The sequence below is a fragment of the Coenobita brevimanus genome, chromosome 102, assembly GCF_032717465.1.
Source record: "Coenobita brevimanus isolate Jiangsu-jjx chromosome 102, ASM3271746v2, whole genome shotgun sequence".
NCBI classification, from domain to species: domain Eukaryota; kingdom Metazoa; phylum Arthropoda; class Malacostraca; order Decapoda; family Coenobitidae; genus Coenobita; species Coenobita brevimanus.
The window spans coordinates 35,031,787-35,049,286 of NC_137055.1; the positions used below are offsets into that span (position 1 = coordinate 35,031,787).

General features: G+C 44.1%; 1 protein-coding gene across 1 annotated transcript in view; it reads right to left on the reverse strand.

Moving 5' to 3' along the window:
* LOC145415459 (uncharacterized) overlaps window positions 1–17,500 on the reverse strand; it is a 110,941-nt gene that overhangs the window by 79,122 nt on the left and 14,319 nt on the right. The window contains 1 exon segment of the mRNA XM_080284734.1: window positions 14,058–14,130. Coding sequence (XP_080140860.1) covers window positions 14,058–14,099 — 42 coding nt within the window. The 5' untranslated portion in view covers window positions 14,100–14,130.

Here is a 17,500-nt window from a genome sequence, read left to right on the forward strand (position 1 = left end):
GCGACAACGTTCCTCAGTGTACGAGTTTGTTCTGAATGGTAAATACTGTAAACACACACACACACACACACACACACACACCTAATTGCTAGAACCTTTATATGTTTCCAGAACAATGCATTGAATTTAAAAGCAACATCTGGAAAAAAAAAAAATGTCCAGCAAGACTTCGCGGATTATCGGAAAATACTTGGAGGTAAGACAACAACTTATCTCTCATGCTGAAGGAAAAACTCTGGACGGAAATGCCCAAACTCAAGGCTATCTCCGACTATCTTTTTTTGCGGGAAAGACATGGAAAAAGTGCAAATATTCCGGTCTCTGTTCCAACAAAAAATAGATGTAGGATATGTTTTTACGGGGCGAACAAGGGAGATGGGAAGCCCTGTAATCTCGCTTCCCCGTCCTTCCTGCACAAAATATATCCTCAGATTCAAAAAGGAATTGATGAGTTGTGAATCTGGGCCATGTACCCTATGTTGTGTGTTAACCAGACCGACGTTCTCTTTGCTATATTTATACTCTTATCCTCTTCAGAAAAATGTATAGCCTCTGCTGATAATAGTTTCTGGGGAATATCTACGTTACATCAAACTATTTAACGCAATTTATACTATGCTGGTTTGGTTTCTGTGCTCTTACCTTTGCATTGAGTTTTCTTTTCTCTTCGTGTCTTCTTATTCCCAAACGGCACTCAACTCCGGTAAAATGGACAGTGTATGAGAACAAAGAAGGTATGCTGAGTTGACAGACGCACAACACAGCTACACAGTTGCAAAAACTGAAAATTTAAACTTGAAAATGTGGTCCTGCTGCCTCCGCTTGGCGTCCCCAGCGTGGTTTGTTTATGGTCGGGGAACAGTCTCACTTTCGGGATCCTTTTATCTCCGGTTATTTCTGATTAAAAAAAAAAAAAAACTTTGCTCGCTTTTCTTCATGGATTTAACTTTAATTTTGAGCACATACAAAGACTGTGATATTTCTTTTTTATTCCATTACACTCATATTAGTATCCCGAAAATAGAGATTAGCGATTATGTTGTACGCCACATACTTCCTTTGTTTACATCTTTCTATTGTTTACATTTCATTTTTCTTGCCTTCTTTGTCTTGTTTTATGTACAAAGATTATATCATGCATTTCATTCTGTTTTTACAAAACTTTAAGATACAGTACAGGAATATTTATAAAAATCTGTCAATTCTCTCTCTCTCTCTCTCTCTCTCTCTCTCTCTCTCTCTCTCCCTGGTTGCTATGGAGACGAGAGGAAAGAAAACAAGGTAGCTTCTTCGTGATGGGAAAAATAAACTGCTTAATGGAAAAGTTATTGTTGTCATTTTCTGGCATTGAAAGACACACACACACACATACATACAGACACACACACACACACACACACAAATAATGATAATAATGATGATGATGAGGAGGAGGAGGAGGAGGAGGAGAAGAGGAAGAAGAAGATTGATGATGATGATGATGATGATAAGAATCATTTAAAGACGAATAAGCTAGTGTCATTATATTTATTTTTTGTAGGGGTCAAATGGAATATTCTCTCTCTCTCTCTCTCTCTCTCTCTCTCTCTCTCTCGGTTAGTTCGATACTGGGTCGAGTTTTATTCTTATGATTTTCCAGGTATGTGTGTGTGTGTGTGTGTGTGTGTGTGTGTGTGTGTACATATACGTGCTCTGCATGTATGTTTATGTGTATGCATGTGTGTTTGTGTGCATGTGTGTCAGTTTAAGTACATGTGTATACGTGTATGCATGAGTGTGTGTGTGTGTGTGTGTGTGTGTGTTTGTGTGTGTGTGTGTTTGTGTAATTCACCGGGTCGGTCAGGATCACTTGATGGTCGTGATGGTCAGCTTTTACCTTCCCGGAAGGGAGCTGAGAGCTCATATAGTCCGATCTAAGGGCAAGGCTGTGACCTTCACACACGCACACACTCGTCCCCTTGCTCAAAGGGGACAGTAACCACCCACTTCGTCAGTGAAACTTTTCGCAACCTGAGCGAGGTTCGAACTCCCGTCCACCAGTTGGCAAGCGGGAACGTTACCACTGCACCAGCGAGCAGTGTGTGTGTGTGTGTGTGTAATTCACCGGGTCGGTCAGGATCACTTGATAGTCGTGATCGTCAGCTATTACCCTCCCGGAAGGGAACTGAGAGCTCATATAGTCCGATCTAAGGGCAAGGCTGTGACCTTCACACACGCACACACCCGTCCTGTTGCTCAAGGGGGACAGTAACCACCCACTTCGTCAGTGAAACTTTTTCGCAACCTGAGCGAGGCGCGAACTCCCGTCGACCAGTTGGCAAGCGAGAGCGTTACCACTGCACCAGCGAGCGGTGTGTGTGTGTGAGTGTGTGTGTGTGTGTGTGTGTGTGTGTGTGTGTGTGTGTGTGTGTGTGTGTGTGAGTTTGTGTGTGTGTGAGTTTGTGTGTGTGTGTGTGTGTGTGTGTGTGTGTGTGTACATACACGTGCGTTGCATGTATGTTTATGTGTATGCATGTGTGTTTGTGTACATGTGTGTCAGTTTAAGTACATGTGTATACGTGTATGCATGAGTGTGTGTGTGTGTGTGTGTGTGTGTGTGTGTGTGTGTGTGTGTGTGTGTGTGTGTGTGTGTGCCTCATCATCAGGTAGTGTGCGCCATGACACACCTCATCACGCCAGCTGACATCCCTTCCCTCCCCCTCCCCCTCCCCCTACCCCTCTTTCCTTTCTCTTCCCTCCTCCCCACTATACTCTTTTCTTCTCTCTCATTGCGTCTCTCTCGTGACAACTCCCTCTTTCCCCTCCCCCTCCATCCCCCCTCCCCCACATTCCCCCTACTGTCCTTCTCTCTCTCTCTCTCTCTCTCTCTCTCTCTCTCTCTCTCTCTCTCTCTCTCTCTCTCTCGTCCTCCTTCATCCCCTTCCCTCTCCTCCTCCCTCCCTCTTTCCCCTCTGATCTTTCCTTTCCTCTCTTCCCCCTTCCCCCGACTCACCTCCCTTCCTCCCTTCCTCCCTCCTAGTCTTTCCTCCATTCTTCTCTTTCTCCCTCCCTCTCTGCCTCCCCATCCCCCTCCATCCCCCCTCCCCCCTCCCTCCCTCCCTCCCTCGTCCATTTCACTTCTTCCTCCATTATACAAATTAAAAGGGGCATTCATTAGAGTGCATACCCCCCACACCATCCCCCCCTCCACTACAAGTATTCGTAAATAAATACAAATACACACATACATACACACGTACATAAAACGCCAGACGATTTTATTAAGCTGAGAGTGAGTTTAACATACATACATACTTGCACACAAACGCACATACATATACATAAATACATACATACATATCCTAGCCTAAGCCTTTCCTCTGTCCCTTCTCTGTCCTCACTACATACATACATACATAAGCACATACATAGGCACATGCACACACGCACACATACATACATTTATACATACACATACATACATACATCTCTTCAAGGTCAGTAATAGAAAAAAGTAGGGATAGTAAAAAAAAAAAATGCCAGTATCACATTATTCATTTTATTCACAAAAAAAAAAAAAACAGCCTATGGTATATTTAAGCCTATATCGCGCCTTACAGGATGCGCGTCCGGCGCTAAAGAGAAGTAGGTAGATAAGTAGGTAGGTAGGTAGATAGGCAGGTAGATAATATTATAATCATGGGAGGAAAATCTACCTAATGAACTGAGAATCACAAATGGAGAATCATAAGCACTTTGAATTTGTGACTTTTTCTGAGCTTATTTTTATTTATTTATTTATTTATTTATTATCTACATTTTTATCCTAAGCAGATATCTTAGCTTTCTTATTCCTGGACCTTCTCAGTGGCTGGGCTAGAAACGCCTTTGTCGCTGAGTTACTTACTGACTCACTCACTGAGGAACCGATTTGAAATTAGCCCTTTGCGTCCCCCCTAGAGCCTTCAGAACAATTACAGTGGCTTTCCTAGGGTCTCATTAGGTTCCCCTTGTTTAGGTCATTTTATTTATCGTTTATTTATTTATTTATTTATTTATTTGGTTATCTTAGTTTTTTTTTGGACCAAGATTCCCGTGAGATGCCGGTAGATATTCCCTTAGAGTTTTATCAGTATTTATTTCGCTCATATGTGTTGTCTTTCTTGATGATGTAAGTTTGGATTATTTTTGTCGCAGAGAGTCCGGCAGAAAATAGCATGCTCTTCTAGTGTCTTAGACAAAGTAGTTCCTAGACACCCCGCTTTCTAAACAAGGCATTTTCTAAGCTCCCTTGTTTCCTAGCTCCACAGTTTCCTAGCCACCACAGCAGCACCACCTCCTAGCAGCAGCACAGCGCGCCAGGAGTGCTGTGCGGAAGTCAGCGTTCCTCCAAGCGTAGACGGGGTAGAAGAGCAGCTGATGGGCGAGGAGGAGCAGGTGAGGCCAGGTGGGGGAATGCTCTCTCTGTCTTAGGTAGGCCAGGCATATTCCCATCTGTAGGTGGGCATGGGGGTTGAGGTTAGGTGGGTGGGGGTGGGTTTAGGTGGGTGGGGTGAGGTTAGGTGGGTGCTGGATGGGTTTAGGTGGGTGTGGGTGGGGTTAGGTGGGTGGGGTGGGGACGAGTGTGTGTGGGTGGGTGTGGGTAGGTGTATGTGGTGGGGTTAGGTGGGTATAGATGGATGATGGGATGTTTCATGTGGGCGGGAAGTGGGTGGAGTGGGTGTGGGGGTGGTGTAGGTGGGTGTGGGGGACGCTGACCACTTGTCCAATGTCCTGCTGCCTTATCAGATTCTTATCATTTTCTTATCTCTCTCCTCAGAAGATTTATTCAGTTCTTAAGAGCTGTCCCGCCCATAAAAGAGCTGAGTAAAAACTATCGCGTTGCAGAGAGAGAGAGAGAGAGAGAGATTAGATAGACAGATACAGATAGATAGATAAATAGACAGAAGGACAGGTAAATAGGTAGGTAGATAGGTAGGTAGGTAGGTAGGTAGGTAGGTAGGTAGGTAGGTAGGGAGGGAGGGAGGGAGGGAGGTAGGTAGAGAGAGAAAGAGAGTAGATACAAAGATCAGATAGATAGATAGATAGATAGATAGATGAATAGATAGACAGACAGACAGGTAAATAGGTAGGTAGGTAGGTAGAGAGAGAGAGAGAGAGAGAGAGAGCATGCTTCGTGACTATATCTATTCCGGTCACCATTTCCCCATTGCCAATCTGCATGTTTTATTTTTTATTCATTTATTTTCATTGTGTTTTATTTATTTTTTGATTAATAATTGTATCACGTGCCTGACTTCCTGTTTCAGTGATACAAAGGACTGTGTGTGTGTGTGTGTGTGTGTGTGTGTGTGTGTGTGTGTGTGTGTGTGTGTGTGAAGAAAATAGTGTAAGTAAAATCATCTTGACCTGATACGGATCTAACTTGATGGATGAGTTGAGGATCACCCAAGATGTTGACCTGGTGTTTTTGAGAGCAATGGGTCAAAGGTCAAGGTCGCTGGGAAAGGTCAAAGGTCGAGGTCACCAGGCAAAGTCGGTGAAGCAAATGTGATGCGATTTGACTGGTGGAAGGGTTAGTGGTCAGGCAAGAATAAAGTAATTAGATTCAGAGGGAAAAAGGCAAATCATCACTCTGCTCAATCGAAACGTGAACCCAGGACCGCAGGCTCAAGTTCCCGTTCTTCTGCAGCTTATTCTTCTTCTAGGGGATAGGGAGGGAGTTGAGGGACGTTTGTATAGCCAGACAGACAGAGGAGCTGCCTGGTTAGATCGGTACCACCACGTGAAGGCGTCCCTCGCCATCACGTGGCAGAAAAACTTAGAGCCATTTCTTGGGTGTCGGGGCCGCGTTTTAGGTAGATTCGTGGATTTCGTAAAGGAAAGGATTAGAGAGAGAGAGAGAGAGAGAGAGAGAGAGAGAGAGAGAGAGAGAGAGAGAGAGGGAGGGAGGGAGGGAGGGAGGGGGATAGGAAATGAGAGGATCACACCAAGCAAAAAACAAAAAAAAAAAGGAAGAAGGGGAATATTTAAGCCATGAAATTAGACTATCATAATAATAATAATAATAATAATAATAATAAACTCACGCTAGGGAAAGAGAGGATCAGGTTAAGTGAGACAATGACTATAACATCCAAAGTGGTTTTCCTCCGCACTCTTCTCGTATCGTCCTTCATCTCCTCCGTGACCACTCTGACCTCACCCCGGAACTCCCTGGCGATCAGCACGTACATGAAGACGACGCTGAAGGTGGCTACGGTGAAGAGGACGAAGTAGGTGATGACGAACGGGTCTGGATTAGGGCAACCCGTTTTTAGATCTGATTTGAAAAGCGTGGCACCGAAGGCTATCAGAGGAACTACCCAAGATGAGCTAGCCAGTAGTCGACACCTGAGCCTTGTCAGTATCTTGTAGTATCTGAGCGGCCAACAGATAGCCACGTATCTATCTAGGGTCAAGCAGCACAGGCAGAGGACAGTGACGATGTGGAGATAACGAGGGATGACTGCGAGGACGAGGAACCGTGCCCTCATCTCGTCCGATTTGGGCGAGGCGTGGAAGAATTTGGCGAGGCTAAATAGGAAGATAAGGATACCCAGAAGGGCTCCGCTGATAGCCAGATTGGTCACCAGCTTCGTGGACTCCTTCTCCCTTATCTTATCAGTGGTGAGGTTGATGTGGATGGTGAGGAAGGCTTCAAGGGTGAGCACCAAAGACATGAGGAACAAAATGATGCGCATCGTCAATTCAGTTTCCTCCTCACTGTAAGGCAGATAGCATTCCTCAGGGGGGTTGGTAGTGGTGGTGTTATTAGTAGACATCTTTGGGCTCTAACTTGCACGGATGTAGTTAGCAAAAATCTCTATCTTTCTTTGCCCCACGAATCTAGCCACATCTTCACGAATTCAGAGTTAGTTTGAGGTTAGTGCAATGAATTCTTTTTCGTAAACAGAGAGTCATTCGTAGCGTTTTTATGTTTTTCCTACTTTTCACATCTGTCACCTCTCTGTCACCCTTTCAACATGCCATATATTTCTTTGCAACAGTTCTTTGTCACCCTCAAAATCTACCACATATATTTTTGTCTTATTTCTCTGCCACATCCTCAAATTTTCACGTCATTTCTTTGTCTTTAAACTCGCCACACATTTCTCTGCTACGGTCCTCTATGTCACCCCTCAGAATCTACTTGCACAACACATATATCTTTATCTTACTTCAGTGTCACACTCATCATGTCACTTATATATCTTTGTCACACTAATTTCCCTCACATTTCTGTGTCTCTCATATAACATGCCACAGATATATCCAGAGTTCTTTGTAGTCTATATAATTTTCTTTGTCGCTCTTGCAATTTTCCACCTATATCTTTGTCACAGTAATTTCCTTAAAATAGTAAAATCTGTGCCACTCCTCTCTGTCCCCAGCAAATTTTTTTTTACATATCTTTATCACATCAGCTTCTTTGTCCCATTTTCTTTGGCACATTTTCCTTGCCTATCCTTGTCATATTAATTTCTTTGTCTCATTTTCTGTCACATTAATTTCTTTGTCTCTTTTCCTTTGTCACATTAATTTCTTTGTCTCATTTTCTTTGTCACATTTTCCTTACCTATCTTTGTCACATTCATTTCTTTGCCACATTATAAATACACATACAGGTCTCTTCTATATTTCTCACCAGCTTTCAATAACGTCTTTGTAACCTGTAATTCTTTGTAACACGGTAACAGGTCCTTGCTGTGGGGAGACTGTGTTATATGTACTACCACTTGTTCTCTGTAACGTTACAAAGAGAGTTATTGTTACATGTGCTATGGTTACTTACATTACTACCAAGTGCTCTCTTATGTTACAAAGCAAGAGTACTGTAACATGTGCTATTCTTACTTGTACTCTGCTGATACAAAGAGTACTGTAATGGTAATAGATATACAGATAGATAAAGGCTGATAGACAAATGTACACACGTAATTATGTATGTACTTGAGTGTGTGTGTGTGTGTGTGTGTGTGTGTGTGTGTGTGTGTGTGTGTGTGTGTGTGTGTGTGTGTGTGTGTGTGAGTTTAGTTGTTTGTCTGACTGTTTCGTATCTGTTTTTGTGTATCATCATCATCATTATCATCTATCTTGGTTCTATCTATCTATCTATCTATGTCTATAACCGAGTAGAAATTTATCTATCTATCTATCTGGTCTTCTCTCTCTCTCTCTCTCTCTCTCTCTCTCTCTCTCTCTCTCTCTCTCTCTCTCTCTCTCTCTCTCTCTCTCTCTCTCTCCACAGCAGTGTCCAACAATATATTAACCAGATCTTGATAGGAGTGTGTGTTGCTTGTGTCAGCCTGCTGGTGTGGGCGCGGGTGTGGCAGTGGGGGTAGGAAATGAATAAATGATGCAGGATAGACGCTGATTACGCTGACAGCCGTACCAGGAGCACGCAAAAAATCCCCCAATGAAAGAGAAGCGTTATTTTTATACCACCCTGTATGTATATAAGAGATTTATTGGATTATTAACAGCCAGACGTAAAAGTTTTAATGCGAGTCCACTGAATGCCTTCTCTGTCTTTCACCCTCTCATCCTCTCTCTCTTTTCCTCCCCCTGCTTCTCCTTCTCTCTCTCTCTCTCTCTCTCTCTCCCTTTCCTATTAATATTCTTTTTCCTTTTTGTCAGACTGTGCCTTTATTGTTTCTCTCTCTCTCTCTCTCTCTCTCTCTCTCTCTCTCTCTCTCTCTCTCTCTCTCTCTCTCTCTCTCAACAAAATAATCTAAATGAGGGTGGTGGAGAGGGACGCCTTCAAGTGGTGGCCCTGATGTAACCGTGCGGATCCACTGCCTGGCTATACACACGTCCCTCAACTCCCTCCCTATCCCCCGAAAGGAGGATGGTGGACTGCAGGAGAGGGGGGAACTTCAGCCTGCAGTCCACCGGGTTCCGAGTTCACGTTCAGAATGAGAGTGAGGTTACAAGGAAAAGAATGACTGAAGCTAATGTGTTTTCAGGGTCACTCTTTCTCACTTTCTCACTTTTTCTCACTTTCTCACACTTTTTTCACTTTCCTTCACTTTCACTTTTACTTTTTCACTTTCTCACTTTCTTTCGCTTTCACTTTTTCACTTACTCACTCTCTCTCCTTTTTCCACTTTTTCACTTACTCACTCTCTCTCCTTTTTCCACTTTTTCACTTACTCACTCTCTCTCCTTTTTTCACTTTTTCACTTTCTCACTCTCTCTCCTTTTTTCACTTTTTCACTTTCTCACTTTCCCTCACTTTCACTTTTTCTCACTTTTTCACTTTTTCACTTTCTCACTTTTTCACTTTTTCACTTTCTCACACTTTTTCACTTTCTCACTTTCTCTCACTTTTTCACTTTCCTTCACTTTCACTTTTTCACTTTCCCACTTTCTCTCACTTTTTCACTTTCTCACTTTCTCTCACTTTTTCACTTTCTCACTTTCTCTCACTTTTTCACTTTCTCACTTTCACTTTTTCACTTTCTCACTTTTTCTCACTTTCTCACTTTCTCTCACTTTTTCACTTTCTCACTTTCTCACACTTTTTCACTTTCTCTCACTTTTTCACTTTCTCACTTTCTCTCACTTTTTCACTTTCCTTCACTTTCACTTTTTCACTTTCCTTCACTTTCACTTTTTCACTTTCCTTCACTTTCACTTTTTCACTTTCCTTCACTTTCACTTTTTCACTTTCTCACTTTTTCACACTTTTTCCCTTGTTCACTCTCTCATTTTCTCACTTTCTCTTACTTTCTCGCTTCCCCTTGCTTTATTTGACTTCACTCTCATCATATTCCAACGCACTCTGCATATATTACTCTCACTCTTTTTTCACTCTTGTTTCCTCCCAGTTCACTTTCAATTCACTCTTCTCACTCTACCTCACTCTACCTCACTCTCACTCTAACTCACTCTACCTCACTCTCACTCTACCTCACTCTACCTCACTTTATATTGCTTCAGCGCCCTTCAACGCACTCTTAATTCTCTTTCCTCACTCTTCCTCACTCTACCTCGCTTCCATCACCCTTCAGTGCATTTTCATTTCCGTTTCCTCACTCTAACTCACCCTAGCTCACTCTGTCTCTCTTTAAACACCCTCCAACTCACTCTCACTTGTCTGTCCTCACTCTACCTCACTCTATCTCACTCTGTCTCGTTTCAACGCCCTTCAGCGCACTATCACCTCTCTCTTCTCACTCTACCTCACTCTACCTCGCTTTAAACACCCTCCAACTCACTCTCACTTCTCTTTCCTCACTCTACCTCACTCTGTCTTGCCTCAACGCCCTTCAACGCACCCTCAGTTCAAGCTATATTTTTCCCGTCCACCTTAACGCACCCAATTCTCACCTCCACGCACTTTAAAACGCACCCTTCCACGCACCCAAACGCCCTGGTTGAGAGAGAGAGTGTGTGTGGGTGTGAAAGTGAGAGAGTGAGATAGAGAGGGCGTGTGAGAGAGGAAGGGAGGTGTGTGTGCGTTGGGTGAGGGTGCGTGACTGAGTGAGAGAGTGAGAGAGTGAGTTTGTGGGTAGTGGTGAGCGGTAACCAGAAATGAAGCACAGGAAACTCTCTCTCTCTTTCTCTCTCTCTCTCTCTCTCTCTCTCTCATGAATCCAGCATTACTCTGTCCCTCAAATGATACCAATATTTCTCTCTACTCTCTCTCTCTCTCACACTCTCTCTCTCTCTCTCTCTCTCTCAGGCTTCTATGACCCACTCTCAGCTGCATACAATTCTCTGGGGTCAGCTGGGGCGGAATCTAGAGTTGTACTGACAATGAGAGGGTTGTTATTATCAGTACTTCTTATCTTCTTGGGCGGTCCTTTATCTCCTGTCATAATAATTTTCTCACTTTTTTATCATTCTCTTTAATCTCTCTCTCTCTCTCTCTCTCTCTCTCTCTCTCTCTCTCTCTCTCTCTCTCTCTCTCCACTTAATCTATCTAATCTCACTTCCTCTCGTCTCTCACAATCTTATCTTGTCTCACCTTTTCCGCCCGTCTTGACTGTGTGTGTGTGTGTGTGTGTGTGTGTGTGTGTGTGTGTGTGTGTGTGTGTGTGTGTGTGCCTGTGTATGTGCATGTGTGTTTTTTAAGTGCAAAATCATGTAAAAAAAATTAATAAGGCTAGAATGATGAATGAGGAAAAGTATGTATGGGGGTAGAGTGAGGGTAGAGTGACGAAGAATGAGCCAGTGTGAGGTAGAGTGAGGGTAGAGTGACGAAGAATGAGCCAGTGTGAGGTAGAGTGAGTGTAGAGTGACGAAGAATGTGCCAGTGTGAGGTAGAGTGAGTGTAGAGTGACCAAGAATGAGCAAGTGTGAGGTAGAGTGAGTGTAGAGTGACCAAGAATGAGCAAGTGTGAGGTAGAGTGAGTGTAGAGTGACCAAGAATGAGCAAGTGTGAGGTAGAGTGAGTGTAGAGTGACCAAGAATGAGCAAATGTGAGGTAGAGTGAGTGTAGAGTGACGAAGAATGAGCCAGTGTGAGGTAGAATGAGGGGTAGAATGATGAAGAATGAGCAAGTGTGAGGCAGTTTGAGGGTAGAGTGGCGAAGAATGAGCCAGTGTGAGGTAGAGTGAGGGGTAGAATGATGAAGAATGAGCCAGTGTAAGATCGAACCTGGGTGCTGTTCTTACCCAAGTGGAGGTGACTTGGCATATGCACAAACACACACTTGAGATTCAGGTGCTCTCTCTCTCTCTCTCTCTCTCTCTCTCTCTCTCTCTCTCTCTCTCCAATTTCCCCTATTTCATTCCTTTTTTTCTTTCTATCTTCCTATTTCTTTTCTCTTCCTTTCTGTTTTGTTATTCACTTCTCCCAGCTCTCTCTCTCTCTCTCTCTCTCTCTCTCTCTCTCTCTCTCTCTCTCTCTCTCTCTCTCTCTCTCTCTCTCTCTCTCTCTCTCTCTCTCTCTCTCTCTCTCTCTCTCTCTCTCTCTCTCTCTAAATTAGTGAAAGTGTTAAGTGTCTTACAGTAACAGTTGATATCTTCTGTCTAGGGCATTTCCTGTGGAGGATTATGATTAGAGAGAGAGAGAGAGAGAGAGAGAGGTATAGTTGGCAACTGTACCCCCGTTTTCTATGTCAATAAATCCAGTGAAGGGTGGACTGATGCAGAGCAGCGCCCGTCATTACACAAACACACAGACTTAACAAACAAACCCACAGCCCAGCCTCAGTTTCCCTCTTGTGTCTTTAAATCTCTCTCTCTCTCTCTCTCTCTCTCTCTCTCTCTCTCTCTCTCTCTCTCTCTCTCTCATTTTCATTTTGTAGATTTCCTGTTTTCCTTTATATTTCAGTCACCCATTCTCTCTCTCTCTCTCTCTCTCTCTCTCTCTCTCTCTCTCTCTCTCTCTCTCTCTCTCTCTCTCTCTCTCTCTCTCTCTCTCTCTCTCTCTCTCTCTCTCTCTCTCTCTTTCTCTCTCTCGCTCTTGAGTTGAAAGGAGAGGAAGACTGAGAACGTGATGACAGGCTAGCCAAACACGTCCTTATCTCCTATTGCCCAATCAGGAACTTAGGGACCCGTGGCTAGGCTGGTAAGTACGTGAGTTCAGGGCATGGGTACCCGGTCGTTCTTCCCTGAGTAGCAATTTTGAGCGATAATTCCTGATGTTAATTTTTAAAGTCACAAGGAGGCGTTATCTATCTATTCCTCTATTTATCTATCTATCTACCCATCCATCTATTCATTCAGTCATCTGTCTATCGATCCATCCATCTATTCATTCAGTCATCTGTCTATCGATCCATCTATCCATCTATCCATTTACTGAGCCATCTATCCACCTATTCTTCTATCAATCTATCCTTTCATTCACTCATTCATCCGTCTATCCATCCTTCCATCCATCCATCCTTTCATTCTTGTTTCCAGCGTGTAGTAGTAGTAGTAGTAGTTGTTGTAGTAATAGTAGTAGTAGTAGTAGTAGTAGCAATAGTAGTAGTAGCGGTGGTAGTGGTAGTAGTAGTAGTAGTAGTAGTTGTTGTAGTAATAGTAGTAGTAGTAGTAGTAGTAGTAGTAGTAGCAGTAGTAGTAGTAGCGGTAGTAGTAGTAGTAGTAGTAGGGTAATCTGAACATGAACCTAGTGGACTGCAGGCTGAAGTTTCCCCTCCATCAGTCCACCATCCTCCTCACTGGGGATAGGGAGTGGAGGGACGTGTGTATAGCCAGGCCGCTCCACCGCCCGTCCCTATCAGTGCCACCACGTGAAGGCGCCCCTCTCCAACACCGGGTAGACGTAGAAGAGTGAGTCATGGATCTACTTGGTATTTTGGTGTACAGGAAGTGTTGTTGACGTCACCCTCTGCACATCATCATCATCATCATCGTCATCATCATCACTACCCCTATCATCACCATCACTATCATCATCACCACTGCCATCAACATCATCAGTATCATTATCACCACTGCCATCATCATCATCATCATCATTAACGTCATCACCACCATCACTATCATCACCACCACAATCACCATCATCATCATCATCAAAACGAAAATCACTCTCCTCCTCCTCCTCCTCCTTCTTCTTCTCGTCGTCGTCGTCCTCCTCCTCCCCCTTCTTCTTCTCGTCCTCCTCCATCCCCTCCTTCTTCTTCTTCTTCTCGTCCTTCTCCTCCCCCTCCTTCTTCTTCATCTCGTCCTCCTCCTCCCCTTCCTCTTCTTCTCGTCCTCCTCCTCCTCTTCTCCCTCCTCCTCCCCCTCCTCCTCCTCCTCATCATCATCATCATCATCATCATCATCATCATCATCATCATCTAAGAATCTATCCCCGAATCCCAGCTTTCCTGTGAGAAGCTAAAACACAGGAAAATGTTCTCTCTCTGTTCTTGATAACAGAGGAAGAACATGAGGTGGCACTTGTTATGGTCTGTTCTCTCTCTCTCTCTCTCTCTCTCTCTCTCATCTAATTTTTGGGTCACTTGATTAATAATTCATATTTGATTAATCTCTCTCTTCAGCTTTCTTTCTCTCTCTCTCTCTCTCTCTCTCTCTCTCTCTCTCTCTCTCTCTCTCTCTCTCTCTCCCTCTCTCTCTCTCTCTACTCACATTGGTCCTGGGTGACGGCAAGGTGGGTGGAGAAATGTCCATGGCAGCTCAAAGTAACACTCCTCCCCACGCCCTGGAACACAAAGCAACACATCAGTAACACAGTAGTAGTAGTATTGGTAGTTGTAGTAGTAGTAGTAGAAGTAGTATTAGTAGTAGCAGTGTTATTATTATTATTATTATTATTATTAGTAGTAGTAGTACTGGTAGTTGTAGTAGTAGTAGTAGTAGTAGTAGAACTAGTATTAGTAGTAGCAGTGTTATTATTATTATTATTATTATCAGTAGTAGTAGTAGTAGTAGTAGTAGTAGTAGTAGTAGTCATAACCCAGACTCAACACAAACCCAGTGGACTGCAGGCTGAAGTTCCCCTCCTCCTGCAGTCCACCATACTCCTTTCGGGGGATAGGGAGGGAGGTGAGGGACGTGTGTATAGCCAGGCAGCTCCACCACCCAGCCATATCAGTGCCACCACGTGAAGGCCTCCCTCTCCACCACCAACACATACAAAAAAGAATAAATGGGGCTTGTGTGGTACGGCCGCTCACCATCCACTCACTTGATGTAGCAACTTCTTCAAATTTCTCTACCTTTCTGTAATCAAGGAAACTATTTACTACGCTGGGTGGTAGCCATAACATCAAAAAAAGCCTGGTGGTTTAGTGGGTCAAGACTCTCCAACCGGATGGAACACACACACACACACACACACACACACACACACACACACACACACACACACACACACACACACACACACACACAGACGCTGATTGAAACGAAGACAAAGTTACACGGAGTTACAAAGAAATTAGAGAGACTCAGATTGACACCTCGTTAGTCTCTCTCTCTCTCTCTCTCTCTCTCTCTCTCTCTCTCTCAATTGAAATGCTTTCCTCTAACCCTCACACATAACCCTCCCTCCCTCTCTCTCTCTCTCTCTCTCTCTCTCTCTCTCTCTCTCTCTCTCTCAAGGGAGGAGAGTGATAAACGGAGCACTGGTGAGAAAATAAAGAGAGAAAAGAGGGAGAAAGTCAATAAAGGGAGAAATAGGGAGTAAACTGATAAAGAGAAGAAATAGGGATAGTAGTAATAAAGGGAGGGAATAGGGAGAGTAGTGATAAAGGGAGGGAATAGGGAGAAATGTAATAAAGGGAGGGAATAGGGAAAGTAGTAGTAAAGGGAGGAAATAAGGAGAGTAGTGGTAAAGGGAGGAAATAAGGAGAGTAGTGATAAAGGAAGGAAATAAGGAGAGTAGTAATAAAGGGAGGGAATAGGGAGAGATGTAATAAAGGGAGGGAAAAGGGAGAGTAGTAATAAAGGGAGGGAATAGGGAGAGTAGTAATAAAGGGAGGAAATAGGGAGAGGGAGAGATGGAAATAGGTTGGGCTTCTCTTCATCTTCATCAAGGGAGAGGCGAGGTAATCTCTCTCTCTCTCTCTCTCTCTCTCTCTCTCTCTCTCTCTCTCTCTCTCTCTCTCTCTCTCTCTCTCTCTCTCTCCATGCAACACTTCACTCCGCTTTACTATAATTAAGTAAGGATAATGATAATAATAATAACAATAATAATAATAATAATAATAATAATAACAATAATAATAATAAAAATAACAACAATAATAATAATAATAAAACGAAAAACATAAATACATCACAATTCCAAAAACCAAATAAATAAATAAATTAATTAATTAATTTTTTAAAATAATTCCCATCTCTTTTCAGACTATCCTGCAAAATTTCCCCGGCTGAGATATCGTAGGAAAGACATACAATAACAAGTTTGTATCGTTAGGGGCCTTTCCACCCGACTGGTTGAAGATGAAAGAGGCTGGGAGAGGGGGAGGGGAGGGGAAAGGGGGGAGGGGAGGAAAGGTTAGAGGTGAGGGGTAGGAGGGAAAAAGAAGGGTGGAGGAGAGGAGGGAGAGAAGAGAGGAGAGGGGAGGGGAGAGGGAAAGGGGAGAGGAAGGAGAGAGGAGGGAGGGGAGAGGGAGAGGGGAGGAAAGAGAGGAACGGGGAGGGGAAATGGAGAGAGAGATAAATGGTGGGGGAGTTAGACTGAGGAAACAGGAATGAGGGGGAGGGAAAGGGGAAAGAAGGAGAGGAAGGGGAGAGAGGGAGGGGAGAGAGAGGGAGGGGAGAGAGAGAGGGGAGAGAGAGAGAGGGGAGAGAGAGGGAGGGGAGAGAGAGGGAGGGGAGAGAGAGGGAGGGGAGAGAGAGAGGGAGGGGAGAGAGAGAGGGAGGGGAGAGAGAGAGAGGGGAGAGAGAGGGGAAATATAAACTAGATTCCTATACTCCATTCACCTTAACCTGACCCATATTTTCGCCTTCTATGGTCCTGCACCCACTCCACAGCACTTCTTCGTGACTAGCATCATATTCCGTAAACAGTGCTCTGTTAGAAACTCCCTTGGCGGTGTCTTGCGTGTTAAGGGTATGGGTCAGTCTGCTGGTGTGGGCGTGGGTGTGCCAGTGGGGGCAGGAGAGGAGTATGTAATGCAGGATAGACAACAACAACAACAGCAATAACAGCAACAACGGGCAGAATCTCTCTCTTTCTCTCTCTCTCTCTCTCCTCATGTCTATTTCCACCTCCTCCCTCCCTACCCGGATTTTCTCCCTTCCTCTCTCCCTCTTGCTCTATTTTCTCTCTCTTACTCATTATTTCTCCCTCACTCCCTCCAAACCTAGCTCTCTCTCTCTCTCTCTCTCTCTCTCTAATTACATATTTCTTTACTCTCTAGCCTCGCTCTTTAATATCCTCCTCCTCCTCCTCCTCCTCTTCTTCTTCCTCTTCTTCTTCTTCCTCCTCCTCCTCCTCCTCCTCCTCCTCTCCCTCCTCCTTTTTCTCCTCCTCCTCTTAATCATCATAATCGTCATCATATCACATTTCATCCTTCTCCCTCTCCCTCTCTCTCTCTCTCTCTCTCTCTCTCTCTCCTTCCCTCCCTCCCTCTCTCCCTCTCTCTCTCTCTCTCTCTCTCTCTCTCTCTCTCTCTCTTATATTGCCTCCTGTCCGTCGCTTGCTTGTCCAATTTATTTTTTTCTTGATTAAATTACGAGATTTTTCACTCTTTCTTCCTCTTCTATTTTTGTTCCTTCCTTCCTTCCCTCCTTCCTCCCTTCCTCCCTTCCTCCCTTCCTTTCATCCTTCCCTCTTTCCTTCCTTCCTTCCGTCCCTCTTTCCTTCCTTCGTTTCTTCCTTCTTCCCTTCCTTCCTTTCTTTCTTTCCTTCTTTCCTTCCTTCCCTCTTTCCTTCCTTCCTGTCCTTCCTTTCTTCTTTTCTTTCTTCCTCCTTTTTTCCCTCCTTCCTTCCTTCCTTCTTTCATTATCACACTTCTGCCTCTCTTACTCCCTGCCAGCTCCCCCTCCTCTCTCTCTCTCTCTCTCTCTCCAATCCTCCGTCTCACCCAGACATCATTTATGGATAAGCAGAGAACTTG